This window comes from Ambystoma mexicanum, chromosome 4p (genome assembly GCF_040938575.1).
Source record: "Ambystoma mexicanum isolate Mex_15411 chromosome 4p, UKY_AmexF1_1, whole genome shotgun sequence".
Taxonomy (NCBI): domain Eukaryota; kingdom Metazoa; phylum Chordata; class Amphibia; order Caudata; family Ambystomatidae; genus Ambystoma; species Ambystoma mexicanum.
The window spans coordinates 308,971,663-308,987,374 of NC_090927.1; the positions used below are offsets into that span (position 1 = coordinate 308,971,663).

At 48.4% G+C, this 15,712-nt stretch overlaps 1 protein-coding gene across 4 annotated transcripts in view; it reads left to right on the forward strand.

The window, feature by feature from the left end:
* Positions 1 to 15,712, forward strand: part of ATAD2B (ATPase family AAA domain containing 2B) — a 3,113,054-nt gene that overhangs the window by 300,947 nt on the left and 2,796,395 nt on the right. For all 4 annotated transcript variants that reach the window (XM_069605879.1, XM_069605877.1, XM_069605876.1 and 1 more), the window contains exon 4: positions 1,768 to 1,921. In XM_069605879.1, coding sequence (XP_069461980.1) covers positions 1,768 to 1,921 — 154 coding nt within the window. The remainder of the gene's footprint in view (positions 1 to 1,767; positions 1,922 to 15,712) is intronic.

Sequence of the window (15,712 nt, forward strand, 5' to 3'; positions counted from 1 at the left end):
GGGCAGCATATGTCCCAAGGGAACAAGCATTTCCCTGAACACAGCCATCAGGACCTAAGATACAAAAAATGAAGGCAACGTTAATCAGAATAAAACAAACAGAATGAATACAAAATTGAAAACCTCACTGTGATATATGGCATCAGCATAGAGAACAGAAAAAATGATGGTTTCGGTGGAACACAGAACATTTGTCTTTATGAATTGGACCATAAGGATTTCATATTTAACAAAGTCGTACATGGATAGAATACAGGTGACTCCGACAAGTTCTAGTTAAGGTGCCAATACTGTACAATAGTTTGGAGAGGTTTGTGCCAGTGATAGAGGTGATAGTATGAGAGACAGACCGTAGACTGAGTCAAAGGGATCTATAAATAGAACTATATACAGGCCCGGTGCCACGATCTGCATTTCATCATTGTATCGATTTACAGTATATGAAGGGAAATATCTGAAGCGTTAGGCTAAGGGATCATTTAGGGAGGGGTGGAAATGAGGATGGAGATGCTCCTATCCTGGGAAGAAGGTCGAGCGTGGGTCAGTATTTTATCAATTTCAGCGATGACTGGTCTTTACTGGGAATGGGGTATTCCTGGGGAGATGGCGAAGTAGAGGGAAGGAGCTGAAGCGGGCAGATACATTTGGTTCAGGGGATGGGAAAGGTTGTGGCGAGAGATCAGAGAGAATGCGAGGGAGGGTAAAGCGTGATGCTGTCAGCTGTCAGCCGTTAGCGGGGAGCAAGGCTGCACATGGATTTGAAGACTAGGAATTTAAAGAGTGATTTTAAATGGAGAACTAGATAGCATGGTGTCTGTATGCGAAGGAGGTAGGATCTAGGGAGGTTGTTGGAGGGTGTGTAGCAAATTTGTGAATTTTGCTGAGGGAGAGATTTGGAAAGCTGAACATCTTTGTGGTTCATTTGCAATTTTGATATATCAGCCTTCAGACCTTAAATATTGACTGTTTTAGCAAAATTGAATAACCTTTGACCTGTACGTAGCCCCTGTGCCACCTGTCCAATTATCAACTTTTAGTGACTTTCTGGTCTGTATGGCAGACCCATTGTGGCTTCTCTGTGTTTTGCCATTGCTGCTACTTCAAAATGTGGCTACCCTTTCCGCAGGTTCCCAGACACCCACCACTATACCTTTTAGTCTTTCCATTATATGCTGGCTCATTGGTGTACACTCCTGTTCCTCACAGGCCAGTTGGCTGTGCAACATTCTGGTTTGCTTTCAAAAGTGAAATTTGAGTACCAAAAAAATTATTTTGAGCTGAAAAATGAATTAATGCCTTTCAGACAACTATTTCTGTCTTCTTGGACACTGAAAACACTTTGACTCAAACAGCCTTTCCTTTTCCCACCCACTGACCATTTGACATTTTTGAGGTTCTGTAGATTTCATGCAGTTGTAACAGGCTTTTGTGCAATTTATAGAAAGCGTCCTTTCCCAAACTCCATCTCTGGGGTTTGTCTCAGAAAGATATAAATGTTATTAGTGTTTATTTGGAAATAAAACTGGTTCAGCCCGAAATACATGACACGTCATTCTTTCTGTACAGCGGTATGCTGAGCTTTTCCCTATCAGAACATTAACTTAAATCCAGGCCTCCTGCTTTGAAATTCAGGATTGGTGCCCCCTCAATTATAATTCCACTTTTGACTGTTTATAGAGATACCTTCTTAGAGTGGAAGACAAGTCCTTTTCTGTGACTGAGTTTGTAACATGTAAATAACTTGTAATGCATTTTGTTTTTTCTTAGCCCTTCGAAGCCACCCTCGTCGAGGAGACAAGGAAACTAATGTGGACCATTCTTGCATCAACAGTGAAATTGAAGTCAAACGAAGTGTTCGGACTAGAAATAGCAGATTTGAAACATTGAATCAAAGTCTGTTGTTTGATCAACTGGTAAACAGGTGTGTATGAATTCTCTATATATCAATTTCCTGCACAAATTCCTTGTAATTTATAGATTTAAGAAAGTCTTTTGAATGTACAGAATAGTTCACGGATTTGGAAGATCCTCTTGCCGGTTCCCTGCTAGCTGCTTCATTGTCTTGAAAATGTGTAGCTTTTTGATTACTTTATTAAATAGGTATATGGTTTATCTAGTGTCTGAAGCAATACCTGTAGAGATGTCTTCAGCTATAAATCTTTGTGTTTTTAACCATATTGCTTCATCTTTTGGCAGTCCAAGAAGAACATGTAAGCAAAGTCTGGGTATTGCTCTGACCGCCTGACCGCCTTGAGCTCGATTCATGTGTTCTGGCAGACAGTATCTGGTAATAGGACTTAATTTTGCAGTCTCCCTGTTTTATATGGTTCATTACCATTAGCTTCTGCTACTTCATGTCCAGTCAAAACCTTCTTGAGAGTGGGAGAAAGAGGTTAGCCGTGGGATCCCTGAGGGCTTTGGCCTTTGCTGAAAATGCTGGGTCAAGGGAAGGGATTGCTGGTTCATCTTTTCTGTTGGGCATCATCTGTGCATAAGATGGAGACCCTCTTGTTATATAGAATCTATATACTCCATTAATGGGTGAACAAATTGACAACGTCCGACTGAGAGAGCCTCCAGCCCATGCATGGTTCAGAATCTGTATGCCCCATGAAGGGGTGAACGGACTGATAAAAACAGTAGGGCTGAGAAAGCCACAAGCCCATGCTGGGCTAAGAATGCAAGTATCCCACAAGGGGGTGAAGAAAATGATAAAGGCTGAGCAGGTCTATCGGCCACACAGGGCTTAGAGTCCAAAGATCCCAAGAGGGAGTGAGAAAAGCAATTTGCAAAGATGTTCAAGAGCTGAGGAGCCCAGGCTGGGACAAGACATTAAACATTCCAAAAGATGGGGGCGCTGTGACGCACCAAACAAGATGGCCACCTGATCCGTGAGTTCCACAGCAAAAATATCCTGATCTCGTTATCCTGCGGAACGGTGCTGCTGCTGACAGTCGTACATATGGGGGATTGTGACTGATCATCTCTGGCACAACCTGTGTCAGTCGGACGAACACCCCACCCTCCGGTCCAGAGAAACGCCGCTGGGAGTGTGGGGCACCTCCCCTAACGGCTGCGCGCTTTCGCGCAGGAATCCATACTGCATATGAGGCCGCACTTGGGTCTCTAAACCGGCATCGCTTACGGAGCCGACTGCTGCCTCCCAATCACTCTACCTGTCCGTGTGAGTGCGCTGCTTAAAATACCTGAAGCAACTACGCTGCAGACCAGCCCGTCCCCCTCCTACGTCTGCAAACTGCACCCAGACTTGCTGCAACCTGGGCGGACGTGGGGGCCGTCCCGCCGGATCTCCGGGTCGGGTCGAAGCGGGCCTGAGGCACGACTGAGACCGGTGCTCAGTGCGCCCCGCTCCCCGACGTCGGAGCTGCTCCGGATCACGCCGAATTCCTCCGCAGCGACTAAGGTACGATGGGAGAACAGGTGAATAGCAGTTTCCCTTGGAGGAAAAGGCTGCCCCCTCTTCCCGTTAACGGGGGTGGGACGCCGAACACATCCCCCCCGCCCTTGCCTTCAGTCTAATAGTGCATGATGGGGAAAGTCTGCATCATATGAACTGGAGCCACATCCAGGGCTCGCGAGTGGTCATAACCAACACACCTCCGGCTGTGACATGGGACAGGTTATATCCTTTTCTACCAAGCCCCTCAACAATAACTAAGCAGTGCAACAACGCTGGCCACAGAAAACAGAGGTACCCTGCTCCCACATAAGCTCTCTCGGCATACTGAGACACACCAAAACACTGCAGACGGGACGCCAACTGCCAGTATTCATTAACCCCCTGTTCCAGTGACAACTGCATACAAAAACTAATATATAGCCATGGCCGGGGGCACCAAAATCAAAGACAAAAAGAGAGGTCCCATGGACTCATTTGCTAACTCCCCTAACCAAGACCACAGTGCAGAACCCACTGAAGCCTCCAACAGCCCCCTGCTGGCCCCCCCAGCACAGAGTATGGCTCCGTACATGGCTGCCATGGAGAAAGGTTTCGCAGCAATCAATGCTAAACTAGACTACATCAGAGACAACATCGCCTCTATCTGATCTGACCGCAAGAGGGTCGATGCCAGGGTCTCGGAGGCAGAGGACCGGGTCTCTAAACTGGAAGAACCCTCAACCACGCAAAGCAAAACTATCGATAAGATCCAAAAAGACGTTGAAACACTACAGAACAAATGCAAAGATTTAGAATCCTGATCGAGACGCAATAACATAAGAGTGGTCGGGGTTGCGGAACCAAGACTAATGTGCCCATGAAACAATTCCTGAAAGCTATGCTCCACTCTTTGTTCCCAGACGTGCAATTCTCAAAACAATTCCTCGTGGAAAGAGCACACAGGGTGCCAACCCCCTTACCCATGCCCGGGGAACCACCACAAACAATTATAGCTAAAATACTTAACTACAGAGACCGGGGATCTGGTCCTCCGCCTGGCACGAGATTTTTCAACAGTGATACAAACGGTTCGACGATCCTTCGACCCCGTGAAGAGAGTACTCGGGGAGTGGAAAATAATATACGCAATGATGTTCCCCACCAGGCTCCGAATACAATACGAAGGCAAGACAGTTTTTTGAGTCAACGGAAGACGCCATGGCATTCATTGAACGCCATATACCGGATATACCAAACGTGACCTAAAAGCCACGTTCCCAGTAAATATGGAGGTAAATGGAGCATAGGCGCACATCGTGAGCTCCTGCAAAAGATCAGCACAAAGATCCACGTGACCATGGAAGCTGCGGTCCTACATACACGCCACCTCTTTTATTTCTGTTTGAAGTTACTCTTGCAAAGTCGCAAATGCTTGTTTGGGATACACCGCCCGATTGGGGGGAAGGTGAGGGTGTGGGGGATAGTTGGGGAAACAGGCCAGTTGCCTGTGGACAACAAAGTTTTAGAACAGGAGGCACCCCAGAATAGTTTGCATAGTTACTGTATGCTGCTTCAATAATAAGAAAAACCTGCACTTCTACCTAGGGAAGTTGATTTTCACAATACAATGGTCACAATAGACATGACGCTAATATACTCCAAATGGCACCTCAACAAGTAACTAGGGGCACAAGACTTCTATCCTGGAATGTGAGGGGACTCCTTAATCCGATCAAAGCCAGGAAAATTGGAGCATATGTCAAGACACAGGATTGATATTCTTCTACTGCAAGAAACGCACACCACGGAGCATGTGTCCAATGTACTTGGCCGATCCTGGGGCCCGCAGGTGTACTCGACAAATTGCTCATCTCAGTCCCGCGGGGTCCTGACGTTGATCCACCGCAGACTCGGATTCCTGGTGCAGAAAGCTACAATAGACTCAAATGGCAGATTTATAATAATCTGGGGTACACTACATGGGCAGGAGACGATAGTCATTCACACTTATGGACCCAACATTGACTCAACTGAATTCTATCAGCAGATTGTTTCCTTAATATCCCCAGTTGAAGACGCTAGAGTGTTATGGGGTGGAGACTTCAACACCATCCTCGACAGGACATCCACAGCTCAACGGGCGAACTCGAAAGCAGCACTCACCATAAAACAGGCCATGTCCTCCCTGCCACTCGCCGACGCCTGGAGAGAATTACATCCAGTCAACAGACTATACATTCCATTCAAATGTCCGTGGGTAGAGCTCCTGAATTGACTGTTGGCTCTGCTCTGCAATCAGTACTCCGGACCTGAAGGAATGCTCTATATTGCCCAGAACACTTTCGGATCACTCCTCTGTGGTACTCGTGATCCAGATTGGGTTAACCACACCGGAACATTGCCTATGGAGAATGCCCCCTGACCACCTGCGAGATTGCTCGCTCCACGAGCCTCTACGGACCGAGATGAATGACTTCTTTGAACGCAATCAAGGCTCAGTCGAATCGCACCACACAGTCTGGGAGACATTTAAAGTGTGCTAAGGGGACACCGGATATCCAAGGTTCACAGTACACTGAAAGACATACGTACCCAACTAACCCTTGCTGAAGACTATATTAAAGAGACAGAGGCAGCATACACCAAAACTCCAGAACCTGGGACACTAGCCACCCTGCAGGATGCTCTGGCCAAATTTACGACATTGGCAGAACGATACGTGTGGTACACGGCGCAACCAATCAGAGCCAGAAGATATGGCGAGGGCAACAAATCAGGCAAACTGCTGTCCAACCTCATCAGAACTGAACAGGGCTATAGACTGATCACTAGCATCACAGATGAACAGGGAACAACACACGTTGACCTGAAGATAAATGAGGTGTTCCGAGAATTCTACATCAAGCTTTACTCGAACTCAGACCATGTTACAATGGAAGAGCTACGTGAATATTTGGACTCCTTCCCACTCCCTGTGCTCACCCGAGAAGAAAGTGGTACTATAGACCTACCCCTTACACTAGAAGACATACAACAGGCGATTACAGATCTCAAGGCTGGAAGGGCTCCAGGATCAGACGGCCTACCTGCAGACCTCTACAAAATCCTTAGACGATCTTGCCCCACGACTCCTAGAAGTATGGGAAGAAGCCCTGGAAATCGGCACACTTCCGCCTTCAATGAGGGAGGCCATCATCACGGTTTTATTAAAACCCCACAAACACCCACATTCTCCTTCCTCTTATAGACCGTTATCACTCATGAATGTCGATACCAACATTTTTGCTTAGGCCATAACTAACAAACTAAACCCATACATGAATAAACTGATACACCCGGATCAAACTGGGGTTATTCCTGGTCGCTCCACTGCTCTGAACCTCAGGCGTTTTTGCCAGTACGTCTCAAATGAACCACCGTGCACAAACAGTGGCTGTTACATTGGACGCAGAGAAAGCGTTTGATTCCATTTCATGGAATTTCATGTATGCAATCCCTGGGAAGTTTGGGTTTGGCTCAAGTTTCCTCAGATTCGTAAAAATACTGTATCATAACCCCACGGCCAGAGTGCGGACCAACAAAACGATATCGACCAGCTTCATGCTACAGCAAGGTACTAGGCATGGCTGCCCACTCTCACCATTAATTTTCGCATTAACAATTGAAGGAATGGCAGCATACCTACGACATACGCATGCATGGAGAGCGATACGAATAATGGGATCTCCGCAATTCATCTCACTCTACGCGGATGACACGATGCTCTACATCAGAAACCCAGACATTCATCTAGCACCGGTGCTACGAGACATAGTTGACTTCACCAAATTCTCTGGGTACAAAATCAACCGTGCCAAGACCAAAATCATCCCTCTGACGGAATCCACAATCCACACTGCAGCCATGGCTGACCTGCGGTGGTCCCCTACCACTGCAAGATACCTGGGCATCATAATAGCGCAGGACAAGCAGTCTGTTTGCAAACAACTAAGCCCCGTATCTGGCACAACTAGAATGCAAACTAAACGCATGAACTAAGCTACCATTGTCCCTATATGGCCGCATATTTCTACTGAAAATTATAGTAGTACCAAAGCTACTATATTTATTTAACAGCATCCCGATATGGCCAGGCAGGAAATTCTTTGCTACACCACAAAAGCTTGCCACTCGTTTTGTCTAGGGAGGACAGACACCCAGGCTAAGCTGGCCCAAATTATGTGAGAACTATACACTGGGGGTCTGGCAATCCCAGATTTCCAGCTATATTACTATTCAGCGCAGGCACACTTCGCTAAATACAGGACCATTACTGCTGAACAATTTGCACACATACACGCTGAACAATTCGCTGCATCGTCTCTGAACCTCCAGAGCATATTTGCCAAAATATCCAGAGAAAAGTCATTGGCCAACATTATGGAATCAACAGTGAGAGCATGGGCACAGATCCTTAAGAGAGTTGGATGTGAAATACCATACTGGCAACACTTACCCTTATGGCACTACCCAGGATTGGAACCCACAATGGACCACACTATACAATTGAAATGGGATCCAGAAAAACAAGCAAAGGTTGGAGATCTCTTCTCCGAAGGCCGGTTCCTTACTGTAGAGATTCAAAACAGAGCAGGTAAAGGCCTGACCACGACCTTGCATTACCAACAGCTAAAAGCGTCCTGCAAGAAGAAGTGGCCGTCTTTCCTGGCTGCACCACCAACTCACAAGTTCCTAATGGAAATACTGACGGAGGAGGGCTTCGTAGGCAATGTCTCTATGCTCTATAGGATAACTCGGGCTAACACGCCATCCAAGAACGATATGAAAAGTAAGTGGGAACGGGATCTGAATGTCCAAATGGATGAGCAGCAATGGACGAAATACTGTAAATACACAAAAACCATTTCCCTCAGTGCTAATTTCAGGCTTATCCAATTCAAAATCCTGAACCATCTGCATATTACTCTGGACCAAATTTCTAAGTTTGACCCTTCCAAACCAATGGCTTGCCCCAAGTGTGGAGCATCCACTGCAACAGCTATTCAAATGTACTGGGAGTGCCCACCAATCCAGCAATTCTGGAAAGAAGTAGCAACAACCATGGATGCCATACTAAATACAAATATCCTGGTCATACCGACAAAGTACCTGCTAGGCGATATCGGGAAGACACCTGTCAGAACCTGTAGTCTATTCGCAGTGGGGGGAGCCATGGCGAAGCGCAACATTCTCATGAAGTGGAAATCCAAACACCCCCCCCCCCTAAGCACTGTTAGGCAGAAACCTGTGCAGTTTCCTTAGGGACCACTGCAAAAAGTTTAAGACTACAGGTGTTAGCAGTAAACCCAATTGGTAGCAGTCCGTACCACCCAGATTTACCTGGTAGCTGTGGCTGAGCAGTCAGACTTCTCTCAAGAAGAGTTAGGCAATATATAGAGTATACACAATAGGGTTAGAAATACAGTAGTACAAGCAAACACTGACCAGAGCTTTGGTATAAAAGTATATAATTATTTATTTAAAAACACACTTGTAAAAATACACTGGCACTAATATGTCAAGCAAGTTCAAACACAGTCACTAGAAATATATACACCTCCCTAATTAATTATTTGACAAGTCTAGGTTAATACACCACTTATTTAGCAAAACAGAGGTGAGCGCGTAACCATAGATGGCACTCCAATATTTATTTAAAAAGGGAGAGAAAAGGCAGAAATAGGAAAAACACACAATACCAACACTTTTAAAGAACCACAGCAAGTCAAGAAAGGCAGGGTCTACTGTAGAGCAAAAAGTGCATAGGCCAGGCCCACTCTTGGAGAGAGCAAGGCGGAATGTGCCCAAGATCCCACAGTGGAAATGCACTAAAAGTCTTTACAGGAAAGTCAAAAAGAGGTTGGATCAAGTTAGAAAGGTAATGTTAACAGGTCCGAGGTCACCCCAGGATAGAGAGTCAAGGATTTACGGGACACCTTGGACGGTCTGTTGCAAGGGAGACCAGGCGGCACACAGTACCTGAAATGGTGAGAAAGCTCCAGCGGGGGCAGTTGTTCCTGGCAGCAGGTGCAAGTTGGTGCTCCGTCCAGGGGAAGAAAAGATCTCGACGTGGAGGAAAGCTGGAGGTCGTTGCACTGCCATGGAAGAAACCAGCCGCAGAGTTTCCCAGTTTAAAAGGTACTACCCTTTTATTCGCGGTAGTGGCTATTCGGCCGCCGGGGTGCTTGGCACGGGCGATTCGACCACGAGACGATCCAGGAAGGTGAAAAAAGCGAACTGGTTGGTCCCACCAGCTCAAATGGAAGAAGACTCTCCTGGAAGAAGATCTTCTCTGTCGTCGGGAAAGTGGTGAGTTTCGTACAGCAGGGCTCCACCGGTGGTGTCGTCGTCTTGGATGGCTCAGCTTCTCCCCTCTTTGGATTCTTTAGGCCGGGCGGCTCACCACTGGGCCAATCACACAAGAGTGCGACTTGAGTTGCTAAGGCAACTCAGTCCAGGGTGCCTATTTCCCCCCTCCCACACATCCTGTAGACCCAGACAGTGGCACCACTTTTGGAGGACTGAAGAGGAGGCGGTAGATACCATGGGCGATACAATATTGCTTGAATAACTCTGTCTTGCTCCCCCCACACCCCTCTTCCCCCACCCCACCCCACCCCACCACTCTTTGCCTAGCATAACGTGCCTCAATATTCGCTCATGTCATACATGTATAATATACTGTCATACTGTACATGTGAACTTCCCACTGTGTTAAGTTGCCAGTATTAAATATTAAGGTGGTTAAAAAGTCCACAGTTCAAGCTAAAGTGAACAAGGAAACTACCCCAAATCACAAAATACTGCAGACTGGCGTGAGAGCTGTATTAGCCACTGTGAATATTTAGCAGGATCTGTCATTTTTCTAGAGGAGAATACTATGCCTTTGCCGGGAGATTGGATAGGCATAGTAAGGTTGAAGAGCTGAGGAGCCAAGGCTGGGCCAAGACATTAAACATTCCACAAGGGGAGAAGTCCCACAGCTCAAGCAAACATGGCCAAGGAAATTACCCCCAATCGCAAGATATTGCAAGCTGGCTTGAGAGCTGAATTAAGTATTGCGAATACTAACCAACCCAGCTCACAGGACCTGTGCTTTCCACAGAGGAGAATACATCCGGAGAGACGGAATAGGCATAGAACTGTTTGAACTTCCCGAAGAGGTGTTTTTCCTGGAGACATTACTTTCTTTTGTTTTGAACTACAGCGACGTGGCTAGGGACAGATAACACATGGGGAACTCTTTGGTGTGGGAGTGTTGGGGGGGGGGGGGGATCAGACCACCAGCCACCACTAATTCACCTCAAGGGGGAAGTAACAGATTGATTTCTGCAGGCATACCACAAATGTGCCACCAATGCCTGCCTGCAACCTATGAAGATGCACTGAATTCAGGACAATGCAGAAAACATGACTCATTACTCTGCTGCCTTGGATAAGGTTGACCATGAAGCCCTTCTCAACATCCTCGCCACACTAGTGGGCTTTGATGGTCTTGCAGTAATTTTTCTCTTCTTCAACAGGACCAATACATCCAGATGATCAACCCAGACGGATCCCAGCATTGCATAACGTGCAGAGTTCCATAAATCTCCAACCTGTCCGTTGTCATCTTCAACCACTACATGAAACCTCTGCTGGACCTCTTTACCAGCACAGAACGGTATCAGGTAATATCTATATCTATATCTATATTTCTGAGGCTTGTGGAATCTGCTTAGATCACATGCTGTGCATAGGCCGACATCTAGTGGAAGCTGCAGAGTATTAGTTTCGAAACTCGAAAATGGGCGTCGACACAAGGCGTGCCGTTAATACTATCCCTAGTGTGACGTCCACTGTACCCAAGATCCCTCACGCGTCTAGGATCCTCAGATTGTTTTTTTCCGCCATACTGGTCGGAAGCATTTTGCAGAGTCCCCTGGCCTTAGCCATACTTTTGCTAAAATATTAATTTATTTACATCCTTCCCCATCCCAAGTCGAACTTCGACACTCGACGCCGGCTGGAGAAGAAATCGACCATCGGCTGCTGCACGACGGATTTGGGCCTCGGAAGGCCTCTGGCCTCGGCCCGGGCCTTGGAAGGCCTCTGGCCTCGGCCCTGCAAGTAGGGAGAGTGGGGGGTTGGACATACTCTACACTCTTGGTATATAGGTACACCTTATACATTTCCTACACTTAACAGCCCGCTGCCTCAAGGTGCGTATGGAGGGTACCCCTTTTCAATTCTGCCCCAAGTGCAATCGCAAATACCCTTGGGTCGACAGGCACGCCACGTGCAATCTGCTTGCCGAGGGACCACCCTGAAGCGAACTGCAGAGCAGCGTGTAGTAGGTTTAAACCTAAGACACTTAAGGACAGTTCGACGAAGCGTTGGGCCCACCACTCCAGGCAGGCGGCCATGGCAGCGGAGTGCACCTTCAGCGACGCCGTACTTTCGGACGGCGAGGGCATTACGGCGTCGTAAAACAGCCGAGCGCAGGTCCCCTACCTCGGAAGGTCGTCCGGCAGGGCGGCTATGGGGAAGACCCCCGGCGACACAAGCGCTTCACACACCACACACACGAAATCCAATCGAGACTCGACGACGTCGAGTTCTTGGAAAGAGGCACAAACAGAACGGTCCGATTCGGTGTCCTCTGGGCGTTCTCTATCGAGATCGCCGCATGACTCCAGGCAATCATCCACTCTTGCCAAGAGTGCCTCGCTCCCTAGGCTAACAGAAAGTCGATCGTCGGAGGACGAAGATGACTTCCACCCCCAGGCCGCGCTCCAGGAGTCGGAGCCCGCAGACAAGATCAGCGAGGCCCCACGCTCGAAGGACAGGGACTCTACCCCCGAACCTCGACGCCAGGCGTCGAAAACCTCCGGAGCCACAAAAGGACAGGGAAAACATTTTTCCACTCACGGGGAGGGGGGAAAACAGCAGAAGAAGCAGCCTTTGCACTCTTCCACACCTGTGAAACACACCACTCCCCCTTAACAGACAGACGAGACCAGCAAATCTACTCAAGATAAATCCCCGAGACTTGCTGAGAGAGTCATTCCCAGTTCCAAAAAATGGTCGAGTGAAGACATAGATAGGGTCATGTCAAGGATGTCTTCTTTGGCTGACTTTTACGATAACAATCCAGACCATTTCCTTTCGTATGATCCACAAGGGGCGACACCCTCGGTCTCTAACGATCCTATCCCCCCCGAGTAAGAAGCCCCGGTTTGAGACACCGATGAGGTCTACAGACCCCTTCGAGGTACTACCATACTCACGACCATACTCACTGTATCAAGGAGAGGCTTCCTTTGGTGAGGACCAAGAATTTGGCATGGTACAAGAGCAAACCGGGACGGGCTACTATGGGGATGATGAGGACCAAGAAGAGGAAGAGGAAGACCCTGAAACCTACAGAGTAGATTCCCCGGTAGAAAACGAAGCCCCGGTTACCGACTCCCCTGTCGATAACCAACCCCTCCTAAATGAGGTTCTCGCACGTGCAGCAGAACATTTCCATATTGATACCCACGGTGTCCAGGAGGAGAGGGACTTCGCAGAGGAGTTAGTGGGAGAAAGGAGTCCTGTTGCCCAGACCATCCCTATCCTTAAGTCCATTCAGCGAAGAATAGACCCGTCCCTGGTGAACCCGAACCTCACCAGAGCAGTCAATCCCAGGGTTGAAAAACTTTTCAGGGCAGCCCAGTCTGACCCTCTCTATATAAGAGGACATCTGAACCCAGATTCCCTAGTTGTCACTAACACTCGTAAGAGGGCTGGAACACCATTGTCATCGTCCGAAGCTCCTCCCGACAAGGAGAGCAAAAAACTATATGGTTTCGGCAGGAAAGTAGCCTCAACGTCCGCCTATCAAGCAAGGATTGCAAACTCCACCACCCTGCTGGCCAGCTACAACTGCCATCAGTGGGAAGAAGTCGCGGCACTCATAGCCTCTGCGCCGGAACCTTTAAAGGGCCAGTTAGCTCGGATTTCCGCAGAGGGTAGAGCCGTGTCTGGTTGCATTTTGAAAACAACCTTTGACGCCGCGGACAACGCAGGCAGATTGATAGCAGAAGGCACTGTTATCAAGAGACATGCATGGTTACGGCAGTCTGGTTTTAAGGCAGAAACCCAGGCATCATTGTTGGACAAACCAGTGGAAGCCGATCTGTTGTTTGGTAAGGCGGTCGAGGACGCACTGAAGAATGCCAAGGACGAATACTAGACACTCAAGTCCCTTGGCCAGTTAACCAATAAACCCCCTAACCAGAGAGGGAATAGTAATTTTTGTCGCCCACATGGCCAAAATTCCCAGAGAGGATCTAACTATTCCCAGGGGCAGGGTACACAGTGGAACAACAGCCAACAGTCTACCCAGGGTTACGGCAGGGGTAATGGGAGAGGTCGTGGTAAAGGCAGAGGCAGCCCCAGCAAAGGAGGCGGCACGCCTCCACCAAAGCAGTGACGCTCAGTTCAGGGTCCCTTCTCACGCAACCCCAGTAGGGGGACGCATTTCCAACTTCACCCAGGCTTGGGAAGGGATCACATCAGACAGATGGGTGCTGTCAACAGTATCCACAGGGTACTGTATAGAACTACTGCAGCATCCTCGGAACCATCCTCCACGACAAAGAGTACATTCTTTAGAACATCAGAAGATTCTCCTCGAGGAGATCGCCATTCTGTTAGAAAAGGACGCGATAGAACTCGTCCCGGGACACCAGGTAAACAAGGGTATTTATTCAACTTACTTCCTTGTGCCAAAGAAAGATTTGACAATGCGCCCAGTATTGGACTTACGGCCTGCCAACAAGTAGGTCAAGCCCCAAAAGTTTCTTATGACTACGCTACAAGAGGTAATCCCCCTCCTAAAAAAGGGGGATTACATGGCAACCTTGGATATGAAAGATGCTTATTTTCATATTTCCATGTTCCCAGCGCACAGAAGGTACTTGCGCTTCAAGGTGGACAGTCGGCACTACCAATTCAAGGTACTGCCCTTCGGGATAGCTTCGGCACCAAGGGTATTCACCAAGGTACTGGCGGTGGCGGCTGCACACCTACGCAGGGAGGCAATCCCGGTGTACCCTTATCTGGACGACTGGCTCATAACGGGGGAAACCCCAGTAATTTGCAGGACAAACATTCAAAGGACTATCGACCTCCTCCACGAGTTAGGCTTCTCAATCAGCGAGAAAAAGTCAAGCCTGGTGCCAAGCACCTCCAAACAGTTCCTAGGAGCTATCCTAGATACTCAAGAGGGGTTGACCTTTCCTTCAGAGGAAAGAATTCGGAATATACTACTGCAAATTCTGCATGATCAGTCCGGTCACCAAATAACGGTACGCAAAGCAATGCGTTTACTGGGCATGATGGCGTCATGTATTTACCTGGTCCCCCACGCGTGCCTGCGCATGCGTCCCATGCAGGAATGGTTGGCGAAACAGTGGTCTCAGGCAAGTGGTCAGTTGGACGATCTAGTGGTCGTTTCGCCAACACTAGTACAAAGCCTTCACTGGTGGACAAGAGAGAATCTTGCACAGGGAAAACCCTTTTACGATCCCGAAGTACAGGCCGTAGTCACTACCGATGCATGTCTGACGGGGTGGGGAGCTCACCATCTCCACCACACAGCTCAGGGTCTCTGGTCTCCCTCAGTGGCCAAGAACCACATCAACCTGCTAGAGCTTCTGGCAGTATTCAGAGCGCTTCAAGCGTTCGAGCTCCACCTACTAAACCTGTCAGTGCAAATCCGGACGGACAGCACGACAGCCATGTTCTACCTGAACAAGCAAGGAGGGACTCGTTCACCTAATCTGTCCAAGCTTGCCCAGAAAATCTGGATATGGGCACTCAGACGGAACATCTTCCTGTCATCACAACATGTTCCAGGGGAGCTCAATTCCCTAGCGGATGCTCTGAGCAGAGACTCCCTCCCAGAGGAACACGAATGGGTTCTACACAGAGAGGTCGTAGAAGATATCTTCTCTCAGTGGGGTTTCCCAACTATAGACTTATTCGCCACAAGCGAAAACAGACAATGCCCAGGATTTGCATCCAGGTTCCCCCAACCAGACTCCCAGGGGAACGCCCTGTGGATTAACTGGTCAGGGATGTTTGTGTACGCTTTTCCACCAACTCCTCATCAGGAAGGTGGTGAACAAGATGAACAGAGAGTCGATGACGCTCGTCCTAGTTGCTTCCATGTGGGCAAGATAACCGTGGTTCCCACACCTACGCAGGATGGCGGTGTGCGAGCCCATCAAACTTCCAGCCTGGTAC